The 19,072-nt window shown below is 38.3% G+C and overlaps 2 protein-coding genes across 10 annotated transcripts in view; both read right to left on the reverse strand.

Moving 5' to 3' along the window:
* Window positions 1-250: 250 nt before the first annotated feature.
* On the reverse strand, window positions 251-4,150 carry BBS10 (Bardet-Biedl syndrome 10). Its single transcript, XM_072772838.1, has 2 exons — window positions 3,756-4,150; window positions 251-3,222 (listed from the first exon to the last, which is right to left on the reverse strand). The coding sequence occupies exons 1-2, from the start codon at window positions 4,133-4,135 to the stop codon at window positions 1,263-1,265; spliced, it is 2,340 nt and encodes a 779-aa protein (XP_072628939.1). The 5' UTR covers window positions 4,136-4,150; the 3' UTR covers window positions 251-1,262.
* A 505-nt stretch (window positions 4,151-4,655) lies between these two features.
* The window catches only part of OSBPL8 (oxysterol binding protein like 8), a 147,349-nt gene continuing 132,932 nt past the window's right edge, over window positions 4,656-19,072 (reverse strand). For all 9 annotated transcript variants that reach the window (XM_072772840.1, XM_072772842.1, XM_072772844.1 and 6 more), the window contains 5 exons: window positions 17,515-17,700; window positions 17,099-17,186; window positions 13,165-13,270; window positions 11,132-11,234; window positions 4,656-8,902 (listed from right to left, as the gene is read on the reverse strand). In XM_072772840.1, coding sequence (XP_072628941.1) covers window positions 8,770-8,902; window positions 11,132-11,234; window positions 13,165-13,270; window positions 17,099-17,186; window positions 17,515-17,700 — 616 coding nt within the window. In that variant the 3' untranslated portion in view covers window positions 4,656-8,769. The remainder of the gene's footprint in view (window positions 8,903-11,131; window positions 11,235-13,164; window positions 13,271-17,098; window positions 17,187-17,514; window positions 17,701-19,072) is intronic.

Consider the following 19,072-nt stretch of genomic DNA (forward strand, 5'->3'; position numbering starts at 1 on the left):
ATAAATAAATAAATCTAAAAAAAATCATTGAATTTGTAAATGGAAATATGTATTTAAGAGAACGGATTAAAAGCAGCAGCTTCATACACTTCTGAATACTTGGTATAAATGTAGCAGTGATTGGGGTGTTACAGAGAACTGCTAAAAGTAGAGGACACTGTCCTTCTCTACAGCTAGATGCACAATATTACTTGCATTTATAAACCTTTAAAATAAAATGTGAATAGTGAAAATTCACATTAGAAATAAATAATTTTCAAACTTTTTATTACTACTGTGTGGCTATGCACCAAATACAAGAACAGTCACCAACCACATGAATTATTTTTACAAGCAATTAAGGGACAGGAGAAAATAATAGTATGCACCTCATAACCTTTCTGAAACTAACTTTTTCTTTTTTAAAGATTTTATTTATTTATTCATGAGAGACACAGAGAGAGAGAGGCAGAGACACAGGCAGAGGGAGAAGCAGGATCCATGCAGAGAGCCCGACGTGGGACTTGATCCCGGGTCTCCAGGATCACACCCTTGGCTGAAGGTGGCACCAAACCACTGAGCCACCCGGGCTGCCCTGAAACTAACTTTTAACTACAGAAATGAAAATAAGTTTACAGTGCACAAAGTCGTATTTCTCATTACATATTCAGTGGTGCACAGATTGTGAAAAAAATACATCTAGGCTTTTCTACATAAAACAGAAACAAATAGGGGACATATAAAAGTAAAAGTTAATTTGATTTATATGCTTGAGAAAAAAATCAAGACTTATTCTTTGCTTTAGAAATTATTACTTTAAATGAAGGGAAAACTATATATCGTTATTAAAATAGGATGATATCTGAAGGCCCCATCCAAATCTCAGATTAAATGATTCTATGAACTAAATACAAAAAGGCGCAGACAAATGAAGAGAAGTGACAAAAGATACAGAAAAGTAAAACAGAGCTGTAACGGAACACCCTCCTGTGTATACATGAACTGACACTGAGCTGAGACCGGAACCTGTAAGGGCAAGGCTCACACTTGCTCAGATCCTGGCTTCCCCCGTGTGGAAGGGCTTCTTCCTCAGAACCGGTCCGTAACGTCCAGTATTTGTGTCTGAATGCCTGCTAGCCTCTCAGTGTACTTCTTCCCAAGACTTTCCAAGTTTTGATGTTTTCCTAACTAGACCGAATGGATTTGCGAATCAGTGGTCACATCCTTCTTCACTTTATGGCTTGAGTTGGATTAAAAGTTTGGTTAATAAAAAGCCTCCAATTTTATACTTCTTCTTCTGAATCTTGATCATAAATTTCCTGAGGCTGTCTCTTAATATTGATGACCAAATCAATGGTTAAAATTTTTGTTAAACACTGAAGAACTGAAGTTAGTAATTGGTATTTACCAGCTACTGATTCCAAACCTGTCTGGCTGCTTACCATGGGTTGATGGGTTTGCAGTGCATGGAGAGTTCTTACATATATTTGTGGAAAGCTGCAATTTCCCTTCTTAGACTTATACAGGATTTTAGGAACGCCTAAAAGAGCATTAGCTATTATCATGCTAACCATGGTTTCTTCTGACTGCTGACATTTTTTGGCATAGTGGAGAAGATAGTAGTGTAACAAGATCTCAAAATTACCACCCACTGGCAAAACACAACCTGCTGGTATAGTGGAGAAGCAGTGACCCTGGGCAGCACAGATCTCCAGGGTCTTCTCTCTCACTGGCAACAGGTTTCCCTTCCCAGGAATTTTTGTGATTTGTAAATTTTCGTAAGAAATTTCTCTTCTAGTGTTTTCTGTTGAATTAGCAGAATTGCTCTCAATAAATGGCTCATTGTCACCATTTATCCTGGTTTTGGTTGGAGAGAAACACCTCAGTGTTTCATCCGTTTGGTAGGTACCTGTTGGTGTCACTTTTGGTGCTGAACATGGAATAATACACGTTTCTAATTCTACACTTGGAACTACCAAATCTGAATATGTTTGAGTTTTTGCTGGTTTACTTTTGTTTCTTAACACTGTGTCCTGACGTGGCCTCTGTATTGAGCCATTAACAACTTCTGGCAATGGATCACTTTCATTATAAACAAGAGGACTTGATGTATGATTTTGATCACTGGTCTGTATCAGGTAATTTAGATCAAGGTCTTTAAGTAACTGTCGAAGCATCTTAAATGCTCCATGTAAGGCATCTCTGTGCTGTTCCACGAGACCCTGCACTGGTCCACAAAGTACTACACAGTGTGGTATAAACGAAGAGGTGCTAATCACACCAAGGTGAACATACCTTTTGGATCTAAAGGTAAGAGGCTTACAGAATTTCACCAAAACAGTGTTACAGATTTCATCCTGTGAAGAGGCATGTGGCAGTGCCAAGGGAGAGAGACCAGTGATCCTCCGGATGAGAGAGACTTCTTCAGGGGATAAACACTCCACCACCGATATGCCGGCCAGTCCCGAGTAATAAATAACTGAGTCCGGTTGCTTCACACTAGACAGGAGCAATTTTACATTCTGACTCTGTAAATGTTTCATTATTGCTTTCGTCCTTTCCATAATCCAAAACCGAGATGTCTGAAACTGTGCTTCCGAACGCAAAATAAACTCTGATCCAGAAGTCGAAAAGAGAGGCTGAACGGTCTCTGTTACTATCACTATTCTTATGTCACCATCTGCTGGACGGTATACGGAAAAGTCTCTAGGAAGCACAAGCCCGGGAGTGATCCTGGAATCCGAGACGGGGAGGCCGGTGACACCAACACTCAGCTCTACAAAATAGTCATCCACCAGGTCCAACACTTCTTCGGACCCACGTTCACGGGCCATACATTTGAAAAAGTAGTCGCACGTCAACCGTGACATAAAGTCACGATTATTTCTCCCCACTCTCCCACCAAAGTACGCTGCTAAGAGCGACTCTAGAGAGCTCCTACACAACGTTCTCTCTTTAGTGGAGGAAGAAAAGATGGACCCAAAGTGCCTGCTTAGGTAATGGTCCACAATATAATCTAATCGGTGTGTCTGAAACGTTAGAAGAAACTGCGAAATCAATTTCCACCGACAACAATTTTTCCAATGTCTTCTATGGGTCTGCATGTGTTTGGAGGCCAAAGAATCCTGTTCTCCGTCCGTCATTGCGTGAAGTCCTCGAAGTAAATGACAAAGGAAGACAACGAACGTCTTAGCACCATCTCCTGTTTTTCTTAGATGACTGGAAACATAGGCCACCACCAACCTGGACAGAAAAAGAAATAAAGCAACTCAGATTTTCAGAGGGCGGCTTTCTCACGCACCAGTCGAGTGGAAACCAAGGTTTCACAACTAAAGTCGTAAATGGTGCCTTTAGTTTTCCTGTTTTTCAAGTTACTTTGTTCTATTTCGAGATTCTGGGGTTGGGTGGAGCGAGGAGGGGAAAATGAGCGTTGTTGGGTGTTTGATGAGATCTGATGCTCAAGGGCTCCCCTTGGCCCCGCGGGTTAGCACCGCCTTCGGACCAGGGCGTGACCCCGGGGTCCTGGGATCGAGTCCCGCGTCGGGCTCCCTGCAGGGAGCCTGCTGCTCCCTCTGCCTGTATCTCTGCTTCTCTCTGTGCCTCATGAATAAATAAAATTAAAAAAAAAAAAAAAAGGAAAAGTGACCACCTATCCCCTTCTATTAAAAAAAAAAAAAAAAAAAAAAAGACGTGATGCCCAGAAGAAAGTCCCATTGGAAGCGCGCTGGAGTCTCGCGCGAGGACGGCCGCGGCTGCGCGCTGCGGCAGGAGGGTACCTGGCTGCGGGGTGCTCTAGGTGTAGCGCCCCCAGGAGGCGGCCTCCGTCCCGGCTCAGCAGCACCTCGCCGGTGGGCTTCGTACACAGAACCTGCCGCCCCTCGGGCCCCAAGCAGCGGCTCACGATGGTCTCCAAGGCCTCCGCCACCTGCAGCGCCGCCTCCACAGAGCCCGTGGCGGCCATCGCGCGCAGGGCCGGCGGCAGGAGGCACCCCCCGGAAGGAGGCGGGCCGGGCGGCGGAAGGGGCGGGGCGGGCGGCGGAAGCTGGGAGGTCAGGGCTTCCGGGAAGCTGTTCCCGGGGCTGAGACGTCCTTCCTCCCGCGGACGGCACGGGCCCGGAGGCCGCAGCCCTGGCTTGCGCGGCCCCCCGCGCGACATCCGCGCGGTGACGTCACGTACACGTAGACCAGGGCGGCCGCGCGCGGGGCGGCAGGGCGCGTGGGGCGTGGTGACGTCACGTGCACGTAGACCAGGGCGGCCGCGCGCGGTGCGGCAGGGCGCGTCTGCAGGGCGCGTGTGGCGTGGCGCGCGGGGTGCGCTGGGCCCCGCGGCGGACGTCCCCCGTCGTGCTCCTCAGACGGTGCGGTGCTGGAGCAGCGGCGGGGACGGCACCCGGGAGCCTGCGCCCGCCTTGGCGACGCCACGTCCCTCGAGGAGGGTCCACTGGGGCTGAGCAGCTACAGGTTGCTCGTCTTCGCGTCCGCGCAGGGCAGGCGGCGGCGGATGGAGCCCCGGGAGCGCCCCCCGAGGACGCCGGGCACGCCGCGCGTCAGGGGCTGTGCGAGCCCGTCCCGGTCCCCGTCCCGGTCCCCGTCCCCGGCCGGCGCGGCTCCCACGGAAACAGAGACCAGGACGCAGCCGCCACATGCCAGATTCAAAGTCATTAGATCGCAGGTCGCTCTTTTTAAGAATTTTATTCAGAATGCCTACCTGTAGAAGTTAGCATTATCTTACAGATTACAAAAATTCAATTCTTTTGCGTCTGCAAACATTCATAATAGGTGAGGAATAACATACTAGAAACGTGGAGCGTCACAAAACCGTCGCCTGGGACTCGCCGTGCCCCGCGCGCCTCCGGGAAGGGGCGTGACCGGGTCGTACTCACACTGCGGGGAACGCACTTCTAGGACACAAACCTGACCAGCGGTAGAGTGTTTGAATTTATAAACGGCCGTTAAGCAGGACATTTAACTCAGATGTATATTGAAGCATGCTAAAAAGTGAAAAAAGTTTTCGGCTTAAGTTCTGTGGCTCATCAGTTCCCAATGTTTCATGGCATTTTTAAAATAAATTTCAGTGTTGTAATACTAAAATAATTTTACATGATAAATGCAAAACGATAAAATTTTCTGAACATTTTAGAAAGTATATTCACATTCATTTTGTCACGGGTTTCTTGTGGATCTTCTAAATATGTTAATCATATTAAGGAGACACTGGTCCTAGACAATTTTAACAGTCCATCTTCAATTAAAAACTGTAACAAAACAAACAGTATGTTAAAACGTAACAAAAAGTAACTTAAATATACTAAATTCACACACAGTAAACAAAGTGAAACCAAATTACATAATAGTGGCAGGTTATACATTTTAAAGAATTTATCAATATAGTCAAATGACGCAGAAGTTGAAATGTAAACTTAGTGATTTGTGTGGTGTTACTCCTTGTTCAAATTGGAAAATTTGGTATAAATGCTAGTATTAGTATTTTATTTCTGTACATTTAACATAATTCAAAATAATCTACAGCATCATGTATGGCTCATCAATATTGCCATCATCACTGTATATCAACCAAAAAAAACCCAAAAATATATTCATTACCCATTACAAATGCTAGACACTGGAAAAAACGAAATTCTTTACATTTGTTTTCTTAAATATTCTAAGATATTCTTCAAAAAGTTAAAACTGCCTTCTACAGAATTTTATGTGTATATGGCACAAGTGGACACCCAAAACAGTGTGAATTCCATCAAAAAGGCACTGTTTACAATACTCAGAATAATCTGACAAGTCTACTTCAATGATGTCTGAGAGTGAATATATCTGAAATAGTTAAATAGACAAACCCTTATAAAAGTACAGCATTACTGTTTAAATATACTATAGCTATATAAAAGGAAATAAAAATGATACAGAGAAATGACCCTTTATGACAAGTAAGCCTATAAACACTTTGAATCATATTGTAGAGTTCTGTAACACAAAAATAACAAAAGTATTTTCTTAAAGGCACAAAAGCGTGAATACTAAATGAGTGTTCCATTTTACAAGGCCAACTTCTTCAATGGAATGGTGACAAAGATTACACTGTACCTTTATAAGTGATACAAAAAAGTACTAACATGAAATACAAGTAAAGCATCTATTGCTGAGACTTACTTGTTTCACATACCCCATTTATGGTCTATTCCTGGGCCAGCTACACCTCACTAAGTGGTGGATGACTGAAGGCATAGTACATTTAATAACTAAACAAATGCATATAAATTTTCATGTGAAAAAATAAAATTTTTGATCAAATGAAAAAAAGTGGTCATAAGATCTTAAATCCTAGAAACCATCATGAGGCTCTCAGACAACTGGGAACTGTTAATCACAATTTTTATGAATCCATGTTTGAAGGAATATTAATCTCAGGTAGAGAACATTCAAAGTCAATTATATATATGGCTACATACAAAGTTAATTATGTGTTTTAAAGGATTCACATGCTAAGCCCAGCACAAGCACTGATCTAAAACTAAGCCACCGATTCCTGAGTTTTGTGTTCAGTTCACAGAAAGGAACTCATACAACCAAAAGCATAAGAAGACTATTAGATTAGATCTATGCTTTCAGTGTATAAGAAACAGTCATGAGTAACCCTGCTCTTTTTCATGAAATAGTTTTTGACTCCTTGAGTAAAGAACCCAAAACATCTGTCTTAAAAAGAAAAAAAAGTAACTACCTTTCCAGTCTTAGAAGATACCTATACAAATAAAACACTATTTAGACCAAATGAAAATAACACACAAGTGGGTAAGACTAAAACCCCAAAGGGGGGTTACCAACAAAAAATTTTAAGTTTTCCAGGTTCAATGATGAAATGATTTTTGTGATCAGCCAATAAACTTATTTATATATGATATAAATACTAATTTAAACAATAAAAAGGATCAAATTGTACAATATTTACAAAATAATATCAATGAGTAGGCAGTTGAGCATATAACATTGGTAACAGAAAGTGAGTACAAAAATTATACTGACAAGTCTGAAATACAAACAGATCCCACCTGTTCTGTGTAGTCCTAGTATACCTATACTTAAAAGGCTTAAGTACATCTTACTTCTATTTCAATTAAAAAAAAGTTTTCACATGTACATATGGAATTGAGCATTATTTTGCCAAAATTACATGGGATATAGCTCTTCATAAAACCTAAGGTTACTTAAAATAGGTATACTGATTAGGGGAAAAAAGCCAGCTCTTTTTTTCTTTTTATCACTTTTGATTTTTTAAATTTAGCAATCGTTCCTTGATTTTATATTTATCATGGCATAAATAGTTGATTGTAATCTTACTAGGGTCTCACAGCCTCTTCTTACTCAAAGGCAAAAGTAGCCAGAATAATTATTCTGACTTTTATTTTCATTAATAACCATTTTGAAATCTTTACTTTCAGGATTCTGAGATATATCTTCCTAAGCTTAACTACATTTGCAAAAATTGCTTCTGAGGACTGTAAATATTTATGACAAAAGTAAAAATATTAACCCCCTCTCAAAAAATTAGAAAAAGTTTGCCCGAGCCTGAATAAAAAAATCGTGAAAAATCGTGGTTTTATTATAGAATGAAGTTGCTCAGAACAGAGAAGGCAAATAAGGAACTAAACTTCAGACCTTGATGCTCTTCTTAGATGCTCAACTTATTGCACATTTAAAGAAATCAATTGTAATGTATACATAAATGGTACCACACTAAGTGTCTTTTCTTATTGCCTTTCTCTTATTTGGCTTTTGAAATATAATATTGGTTATAATTTTTTTTTCTACTCTACTTATTCACTGAACACACTAGGGCCTAAACAAAAGCTAAATTTTTCATAATGAAAAAAACCCCAGAAATTATCAGAATTTCATATGCCCTACAAACATCTCTAAAATTTGGCCTAGTGATTGGACCAATGGAGTTACAAAAAACAGAAATAAGAAAAAAGGACAGCAATAAATTTTGACCACACTCTTTTAACCAAGTGCTTGAGGTGGTATATTATATAGGTATAAGAAAGATATAATCAATAGGTCCAAATAGCTGCATACCAGTTTTTTATGTTGATATACATACACACACATTTATACCTGTAGCTATAAATATTAAATTCTAGGGGTTAAAAAAATCATGTGTAAACTTTGAAAAAAGCAATTTGCCATCTTGTCTCTCTCAGTATATCAATTTTGCCTACACTTTTTTTTTTTTTTTTTTTTTTTTTGCTGTTTCTAAGAAGACAATTGAACTGGGTGCTTTGGAAATGATTTTTAAACAGGACAGTGTTTTGAACTATTTATGTCTATTTTGCAATCATTCCCATTCCGTAATTCCTTATTGATAAAAGTCTTGTGCCTGTTTTATGAAGAAAATAGATTGCTATATAGATTTCCTAAGATTGACAATATTTGTTATGAATGCTATATCTCAGAACATACTATAGAATACAAAGACTACTTTCAGGTATACATAAGACACAATTATGTGTACATGTGGATTTATCATATTCACATGTAAACACATTGTCACAAAAGCTAGAAATGTTCTGGCACTTAACACATAGCTCACTTTAATAACCAATAGTTCTTATATCAGGTTAAGAATAAAAGGTATGAAAGGTCAACACCACTACATTTATCTCTAAGATTTTTGTTTCAGAAATATTGTGACATTTTAATAAAGACCAAAGCCACTTGAACATTGGTCCCAGGCCAAATCTGATTATTCCAGTTCATTAATTCAACTGTAAGGAACTTCTACTTAAACATGAAGTTTATTATGACTTGAAGCAAAATCAGGAGGAAAATGATGAAGTAGTCTTTTTGTTGCAGAAAATAATCCGTGGCAGGTGCGCTTGAAACTAAATGATTTCGAAGAGCCATAATATTTCTACAAAATAAGAAACAATAAATTTTATAATTATTTGTCAAAATGTTGACATAAAACTCACAATTTGATATATGAGATTTATTAGTAAGTCTTAGGTAACAGAACACTGAAGTAACTAGTTCAATTAATTACAACTACCTTAACAGGAAGCTGATTATCCTACGTAAAGCCATTATTAGGTCTTGTCTAAAGCTACATTCCACATTGTACCAATTATTCAATGTTGTACATCAAACATAATCATTAAAGTTTGATGATGTAAAAATATAATCACCTTTCTCTGTTATCACAGTGGATTTATTTTTTATCTATCTATCTATCTATCTATCTATCTATCTATCTATCTATCTATCATCTATTTATTATTTCAGGAGAGACACGGAGAGAGAGAGGCAGAGACACAGGCAGAGGAAGAAGCAGGCTCCATGCAGGGAGCCCGACGTGGGACTCAATCCCTGGACCCAGGATCACACCCTGGGCTGAAGGTGGTGCTAAACTGCTGAGCTACCAGAGCTGCCCAATAACAGTGTTTTGTTTTTTTTTAATTTTTATTTATTATTTATGATAGTCACAGACACACAGAGAGAGAGGCAGAGACACAGGCAGAGGGAGAAGCAGGCTCCATGCACCGGGAGCCCGACGTGGGATTTGATCCCGGGTCTCCAGTATCGCGCCCTGGGCCAAAGGCAGGCGCCAAACCGCTGCGCCACCCAGAGATCCCCAATAACAGTGGTTTTAAAACAAAAACTATGCTCTTCAGTTGGCCTATTAAAGTTCTTTTATATTTACTTAAGGAAAGATAGAAACAAGTTGGAGAAAAATCCTAAATTCCCCAGGAAAAAGTAATACAACAGATTTCGTGACATTCCTAACTTGAAAAATGCTATATAGGCACTTCATATGCTGACAGACTTTGTCAAAGTCAAATTATAGGGGAGAAAGACAAAAATAAAATGTTAATTTAGTCATGAAATGAGCTTACATTATCCTCATGCTATCCTAAATGCTTTTGGCTAAAAAAAAAAAAGGTTAGTGAAGACATCCCACCCTGCCACTGCCCCAACTTCTTCTAGTAAAGTGTGTTACCAGCATAGAGAGAGAGGAAGCAAGCGAATAAGCAGGTTCATTAATTAATAAATATAATTAAACTAGGAAATGAGAATTTTATAAGGGCTGATGACACCAAGAAGCAGAAGACATGCCCCCTCCTCTAAAGGGAGTTCATGGGCCAGTGGGGGCGGCAGGGGTGTGGTAAACAGATACACACAATAACAACTCTGTAGTCTACCAAACACTCAAAAGCAGTATGTATAGAGAACTGTACAAGGAAAGTGGAGAAGAGATAATAACTCCACAGGACAGGGTGAATAATTAGAAATGCTACAAAAAGGGTGGCATCTGAATTATATTCTGAAGGATAAACAGGGATTTTCTTAATGGGCAGGGTGGGAGGAAGAGCAATTCAGTGTTGGCAAAGCTCCAAAGATGACACAGCACACTGTATTCTGGAGATGTGAGGAGTTTCACAGAACTAGAGCATGGGATAGGTGCAGGGATGAGGCTGTAAATGAAAACAGCAACTAGATATAAGCTATAAGATCACTAAAAACAGAGAAAAATCTTTTCTTTTTTTTTTTTAATTCTCTGATATAGCAATGGGAGTCAACCAATCTGCACTCATGCTAGCTTAGCAATGGAGCAGGATGGATCAGAACCTTTTCCCCTACAAGGAGCCTTCCTGGGTGTTAATGGCCTTGTGTTGCTGGATGATGGGGAGGTGTGTGTGAAGGTCTGGGACTACAAAAAGAGCACTCAAGGATCTCATGCTATGTAACCATTGCTATGATGTATTTCAGTATTTCTACAACTGATGCACTCCAATTAAACATTAGCCATATACAAAGGGACTACAGAAGCCTTTGTTAACCAATTCTCTCAGAAACTACCCCATTTCCACACCCAACCCTGCTACATTTCTAGTATGTTACAGCAGTAAGATGAAGAGCTTCCAATTTTACCCTCACAGATGAGAAAAAACCACCACTCTGCCCCTATATTTTAGTGGTGAAGGAATTTCGTAAGTTTTAGTCATCAGGCAACAGAAGCCAAGGTTCTATTATAGCCCAACAATGTTATAAAACTGTAAAGTTTGCATATAATTTCCTACCTAACAGGATTCTTAACTATCTCTCTACACTTAAATGAACAGCCACTGTCCATGTATATTACCTTTTAATTTCTTCCTGTGTTTGTTTTATAGATTCAATGGAATTTTGAATGTCTCCCAGTTCTATCCCTTTCTTTCTTCTTGTATTTGGTTTCACTGATTGAGCTGAAAAGACATTTGGAATGAAGTTGGTAAAAATAGAGAACATACTTAATTATAAACAATTTACATTTCAGCTTAATGATTCTTGTGTAATAAAAATCTTCCTAGGCATTACTTTTATGGCTTAGAGTAATGTAATACTAATACTCTGTATTTTTAAAATCCCAATCATATCACTTCCAAATTAGAACATTACAGATATATTTAAAGTAACCACAAATTAGTTAAATTTTGGATGGTATCAGTTTTTAAAAACTCATCAAAATAGACAAAAATACTTTTTTTTAAAGATTTTATTTATTTATTCATGACAGACAGAGAGAGAGAGAGAGAGAGAGAGAGAGGCAGAGACACAGGCAGAGAGAGAAGCAGGCTCCATGCAGGGAGCTGGATGTGGGGCTTGATCCTGGGACTCCAGGATCACACCCTGGGCCAAAGGCAGGCGCTCAACCGCTGAGCCACCCAGGTGTCCCGACAAAAATAATTTATTAAAAACATATATTAATTTGGGGGAAGGCATTACTCTCTCTCTCTTTTTTTTTTTTTGCATTACTCTTCTCTTGTCTATTTGCCTACATCTGAGGGAGTCAGCTTTTTGAGTCCCCCTTTCATGTTTTATTGATAATGTTATCTTTCCCTAGTCACCTAAAATTTAAATATTTTTGGTTGGTTCTGCAATCTTTTCTATAAATTTTTACTGTCAACCCGTACATCGTATTTTTTTCCCCTTCAAATCTCTCATAGCCATTCCTTCCTTTTTGTTTCTGTTCATATATTAACTTCTCTCCAGGTCTCAGCTTTGTCATTTGTAAAACAGGAATTATAATAACACTACTCAGACTTCACATGATTGTAGTACATTGTGTTAAACATCTTGCTTGACACGAGTTAAGTACCCAATGAATGTCAGCTGGTAAATTACAGGTGAACAGTGGAGTGGGTAAGAGTGCATTAAGGAACTAAAATATCTGTATATATTATATATACATACAGCCTCATGAGATATGTGACCTGGAGCAAGCTAGCTAGCCTGTGTCTCAATTTCCTTTTCTGTAAAATGGGAACAAAACAGTATAACCAATACTCCCCTCTGAAGCACACTGGTATCGTGGTGACTCCTACTTTAAACTTTTATTGATTTTTATTCCTCTTTTACACCAGTATCTTGCCCACCACCCAAATCCCTCAAGCCTAGATTGCTGTAAATCCATTATAAATCCTGATTATTCATCAAGGTTCCTCTAAGAACCTTTCTCAAACTGAATTCAGCTGTTTCTCCTTTAAACTATTATTTGGTGTCTACTCATTTCGTGGCATTTATCATTTATTCACCTCTTGCATTATCTCTGTAAAAATTTGCTCCTCAGCTTAGTACGAGCTTAGCAGAGAACTATGGCTTTAAAAACAATTTTCTCAGACTTTACCTTAATTCTTTCTTGATTCTATCTCAGTGTAATTCAAGACATTTTACACATTATCTGACTTGAACAAGAATGGCATACTAGTTAATTCAGTCCATAATTTTGATAGTTGTATTTTTACTTGTCTGTGACTTCTAAACACTATGAGAACTTATTCTAAAAAAGAAAAAAAAATTTGAAGCATGGACCTAAGTTCAAAACTCAAAAAATGCATCCTGCATGGAGTCGAGGAAACTCAATTTTTCAGAGGCTAATGAGACATAAGAGCTAGTACTACAAAGTGGTTCTTGATTTGCATATTTTCTCTTGCCTTTCCTTTGTGGCCTGGTCTTGAAACTTATCTATAATCTAAAATAACTTTTTTTGCATACCATCTCTATCCCTACCCAAACTCTCCCATCATCTTCTTGAGTTAATATGAAAAACACTTTTCCTATATTAAACATAATACCATAACATCCTTTTAAAAGTTTAGATGCTTATAGTGAATAGTATGCAGTAAATATTTTTACCTTCACTTCCAGATGAGTCCTGGATATCAGGTTCTGGGGAAGAATAGCCTTTTGCCACTTTCTTCTGTTGCCTGGTTGGCTTATGTTTCATTTTGGGGACACTAACCTGAAAAAAGCCATACTATGTGAATTTGCAGTGAATTTTGTAATTAAAGAACAATGCTGTACGACTGTCAAAACTATCTGTTCATGGATACAGCACATTGAAATAAAAACAAAGATGAAATAGTCTAATTAAAACTTAACAAACTATGTGATACGCTCAAATTATTAAATTGTAATAGGAAACATTAATTTGGCACAAACAACAAAAATATTTTTAAAAGCATGCAATGAAGAGTTTCTCTTCACTCCTGAGCTCTATCAACTCAGTTTCTCTGCCACAAAATAGATACTACTATTACTTTGTATATCCTTCAAGAGACATTTTCATGTACACACAAATATGAATATAGACCCATTCCCCTCACATTTCTTACTGCACCAGTCAGTATCTCTAGTTCAATGTTAAGTAACAGTGCTTTCTTTCAATCATATCTATCTTGTTCTCATTGAACGATGTTGGGTTTCCCATAAAATCTCTACTTAGTTTTAATAATATCTGGATAATGTAGAAAGCATCGTATAAGAAACGGAAGTACTATTTTGCAGAGCAGGATTTAAATCTATACAAAGCATTTGAATGCATGCACAAGATTCAGAAGTGTATCAAATGATCAAGTAGTATAAAGTTTGTCTTAGAATAATGTACTTTAGATTCTACTCTATTAATAGGCTTGCAATTTTGGAGGTCAATCCTAAGGTTAAAAACTCAAATTCAAGAGAAGACACTGGAATCTAAAAGGTAAGGTAATTTATATGCTGAGAAAAACAGGGAAACAGTCATCATAACTCTTGGATTCTATTCATGCCTGTTTATTTTTCTTTTTTAAAAAAGATTTTATTATTATTATTTATTTATGAGAAACACAAAGGGAGAGAGAGAGGCAGAGACACAGGCAGAGGGAGAAGCAGGCTCCATGCAGGAAGCCCGACATGGGACTTGATCCCGGGTCTCCAGGATCACACCCTGGGCTGAAGGTGGCACTAAACCACTGAGCCACTGGGACTGCCCTCTGCTTATTTTTCTAAATAGGAATTATTCACCAATAACTTCCTCTTTTGCAAAATCTTATTCAAAAGACTGTAATTAAAATTTCTATAATTTTATTATAGAAAATAAACAATGAGCTGGTAGGTTCTAGATTCGGTCTACACAATGCCCTCCTACTTCAAGTGATAGAGATTGAACATTAAAACTTTAGAATCCAAAAAAAAAAAAAAAAAAAAAAAAAAAAAAAAAAACTTTAGAATCCAAATCCACATTCTCAGAATAGGCTCAAATTGGAGACTGATGAAGACTGGTGAGAAGTATTTAAAATGACAATCTACCTCTTCGTAAACTCTACCTTTAAGAGAAAATACAGATGCCATATGTGTCTCTATCATGTTAGTACTGTTAAAGGAAGAAACAAAAATTTTAAATGTTTTACTCTTTTTTTTTTTTTTTTTAAGAGATTGAGAGAAGGAGATTTGGGGAGAGGGAAAGAGAGAGAAAGTGAGAGCAAGTGAGTGAGCAATCTTAAGCAGGTTCCATGCCCAGTGCGGAGCCAGACACGGGGCTCAATTTTTTTTTTTTTGTATATTTTTTTATTGGAGTTCGATTTGCCAGCATACAGCATAACACCCAGTGCTCAACCCATCAAGTGCCCCCCTCAGTGCCCATCACCCAGTCCCCCCGTCTCCCCCGCCCACCTCCCCTTCCACCACCCCTTGTTCATTCCCCAGAGTTAGGTGTTTCTCATGTTCTGTCTCCCTCTCTGATATTTCCCACTCACTTTCTTTCCTTTCCCCTTTATTCCCTTACACTATTTTTTTTATATATAAGATTTATATATGAATCTTATCAGGACCTGAGTTGAAATCAAGAGTCAGATGCTTAAATGACTGAGCCACCCAGGTGCTCCTAAAATGTTCTACAATTTCTAAATAGGGATAACATGTGTGTATACAGATATATATATATGTTGCCATCTTAGCCATTTTTAAGTGTACAATCAAGTTGTATTAAGTAGATTCACAATATTGTCCAAATGTCACAGCTACTTGTGAAACATTTTTGGGAGAGAGACTGTAAGCAATGACTTCCCATTCGCTCTTCCCTTCAGTCCCTAGTAACATCTTTTTGACTTTAGTTATCCTATTTTTGAGCTCCAGAATTTGTTTGGTTTCTTGGTATAATTTCTCTTTATTGATATTCTAATTTTGTTTATATATCTTTTTCTTGGTTTCCTTTGGTTCTTTGTTCCTGTTTAACTCTGTGGGCACATCTGAGACAATCTGTTTGCTAAGTCTGGTGTCTGGATTTCATCAGGGATGGTTTCTGTCTACTTTGTTCCTTTTACTGGGTCATGCTTTCAAGCTTATTTTTATGCCTTGTAATTCTTTATGGAAAACTGGACATCGATTGTTATAATGAAGTAATTCAGGATATTAGATTCTCCACCTTCCCCTGGGCTTGTGGTCTTCTGGACTGATGAAAGCCATAGTACTCCATTTGTTCAGTGAAGTCCCTAAATATTGTTTTTACAAAGAATGTACGCCTTGTTCATGGTTATTGAAATCTGTTTCTTAGCTTGCGTTCAGCGAGCATTCTGACAGAAGCTTCCTTGAACACCAATAGCTAAAAAAAAAACAAAAGACAAGAACAAAAAATACTCTCCCAGTCTTATTAGACTGGCTCTGTAGCAGCCCTCTTTCAACACTAAGCCAGGCTTGCACAGGTCTTTTCTGAGCATAAGCATTTTGCCTTGGACATTTCCATGGTTTTCTAAAATCTCTAATTCCCTAGTTTCCCAAAGAATCTCTCCCCAGCTTTTGTTTCAGGCCTTACATAGTTTACCGTATTGTTTCAATGGTAATCTTTTGCCCCAGGAATATGAAGGTTGTATGGTTCACAGGACTTCCAAGCAATGCCTTGCAGCCTTTCTGGTTGAGCTATGAGTTAGCAAAAACAGAGATGCTTGCCCTGCAAGAATCCTTTAGATAGCCACCCCACCCCCCAGCCCCCACTCCTAGAGGTCACAATAGACATACACAATTGGTGAATAAGGTCCGCTATGCTCCCCTCTGGAACCAGGGCTCACATTGGGACTGTGGGGACCCTTAAAAACTACTAGAGCACCAATGATGAGTTGGGACAAGGGCAAGTAAAAATACTATAAAGCTTTCCTATGGCTTTAAAGTCACCTCCTTCTTGATTTAGCACTCTGTTGCTGCAAACCTCTATTTCCATAGTTCTGGAAAATTTGGTTCTGACACCTTTTGCTTGCTTTTTTGTTTCTTTGAAGGGATAGAGCTTGGAGCTGCATATCCTGCGATTTTGGTGCCCTCAAATTTTAAATTTTGCAGTTAAATTTTAAACAGTGGTAGCAAAAGATACTAAAGGCTTAAAAAATTTGTATGCCAGGAGTGCCAGGGTGGCACAATGGGTTAAGGGTCCAACTCTTGGTTTTGGCTCAGGTCATGATCCATAGGTTGCAGGATCAAGGCCTGAGTCAGGCACCACACTCAGCATGAAGTCTTCTTAAGATTCTCTCTCTCTCTCTCCTCTGTACCTTATCCCTGTTCGCTCTCTTTCTAAAAACTAAATAAATAGGGGCACCTGGGTGGCTCAGTGGTTAGGCATTTGCCTTTGGTTCAGAGTGTGATCCTGGAGTCCTGGGATCAAGTCCTGCATCAGGCTTCAACCAGGGAGCCTGATTCTCCCTCTGCCTATGTCTCTGCCTCTCTGTGTCTCTCATGAATAAATAAATAAATAAAAATCTTTAAAATAAATGAATCTTTTAAAAATATTTATATGCCTAACAGATCTTGTCATGTTTTTATTACATACCATTGGAGTGCGATGTTTCACTTTGGTCTGGATAACACCATCTTTTTCGAACTGTATCATATCATTAAGTGGGTCCCATGGTCTAGTACTGCATAAATTAAAACAAACAAACAAACAAACAAACCCATTTGATTAATAACAAAACACTCAAGTACTTTTCCAAAAATGTATTCTATAATTAGATTTTTATTAGCAATTATGAACCTAGTTATAAGATTAATATTTGTCATATCTAATCTAATTCTCAGCTTATTTTGTACACTACTCTCATGGAGTCAAATTTATGATGAATAGAACATCAAGTTTAAAATCTCATACCAATTTATATATATGGCTAATGAAAAAACTATCCAACTGTAAAAATTATAGAAATAAAGGCAAAAAGTTATGTTGGTATATTCTTTGTATATACTTACTCTGCAAACTTGTAATGCCATTCTCCTGTGAGTGGATCAAGTTCAAATAACTTGCATGTCCACTCCTCACTTTTTGTTTTCCGATCTCTGGCAGCTTGTCTTTGAGCTTCTTCTAAAACATACTTCTCTTGAGTAGCTTCTGTTTGGTCTTTGGCATTTATGGCTCGAGTTACCCGCTGCCAGAGTCTAGTAAATGTATAAAAACAGCATTAAAAAAGCAAAAGAAAATCAAATTTACATAGAATAGACTTGAATTCCCTTGAGAGAAAATGGTGTGCCCATGTGGGTTTTTGGCTTTGCAAAAAGCTTATGCTTACAGGCTTAGAAAGAGTGAGGATATAAAAAGTGGTGCCTTGAGAGATCACAGTGGAGACCAATTTTTTTCTTGCCAGTAGGGAGTTATTACCTGGGTTCCTAAACATGACAATGAATGGTACTGGACCAGAGACTAGTTAAGAATGTAATGAAGCCTCAACAATCTGTATTTTTATGCTCCCTGGATGATTTGTATCACTGTTTAAAATTTACTGGCCTCAAAGATACAATACTGTAATGCCATGCTTCTCACCGTTGGATGCAGGAATCACCAGGAACTTTTAAAATCAAAATCTTGGGGCTGGGCTCATGTATTGTTTTTAAAAATGTTTTCGAGGTGATCTTAATGTGTAGCCAATGTTGAGAACTAATGATCTAATAAGAAAAGACTGAGGTAAAATCTTTTCCCCTACTGAAGTTTGGTCTTTTATAAGACAAATAAAAATATACTATCTATATCCCACCTACCTGGGAAAACAGCATGTTGTGACTGAAAGAATACAAACTTTGGAATCAGATAGAGTTGGGTTGAATTCTTGGCTGGTGAACTAAAAGTTACTTATCCTAAAACTCATCTCATCTTTAAAATATGTTAAATTATATTCACACCTCAGAAATTGTTGTCTGCCTTGGCAAAGCTTCCCTCTTGATAGAGAGCATCGTGTGGTTACAGCTCAAACAATTTTTAGAACTGGTACATACATATTTTTCCATTTTTGACAACCTCAATTTTAAATGTATAGGAAAAGCACACAGACATGAATCCCCATGACAGAGAATGATACGCATATGAGAACATGTAGTGAACTGTATAAAGTGTATAAAGTAACTGATGGAGGGTCTTTTACACAGAAACCTTCTAACACAAAGAAATATAATAAGAATAGAACTGGGCAGTACTTACACAATATTTTTGGTTACAAAGTATAAGAGATCCAGCAAGAATTTCGTGAGTAAACAGAAACTATGGTTTTAACTACTACCCAACTAATGTAAGTCCTCTAAGAAGCCTGCATATCCTGTGACATGATTCTTATATTTTGAAAATCAAGAGTAATTATAATTAGTCCCATGATTTTTATACAAACAGAAGTTTCTTTTTTTTTTAAATAGGCCCTAGAGCAGATAAGGAAAAAATGGGAAGTTTTAGTTTAAACTGCAGAAAACCAGTATGATTTGCATGTTTTTTGACATTCACAGATTAAAAAAAAAAAGTTCCGTCACATCCCAGAAATGTTACATT

This window comes from Canis lupus, chromosome 13 (genome assembly GCF_048164855.1).
Source record: "Canis lupus baileyi chromosome 13, mCanLup2.hap1, whole genome shotgun sequence".
In the NCBI taxonomy this organism is placed as follows: Eukaryota; Metazoa; Chordata; class Mammalia; order Carnivora; family Canidae; genus Canis; species Canis lupus.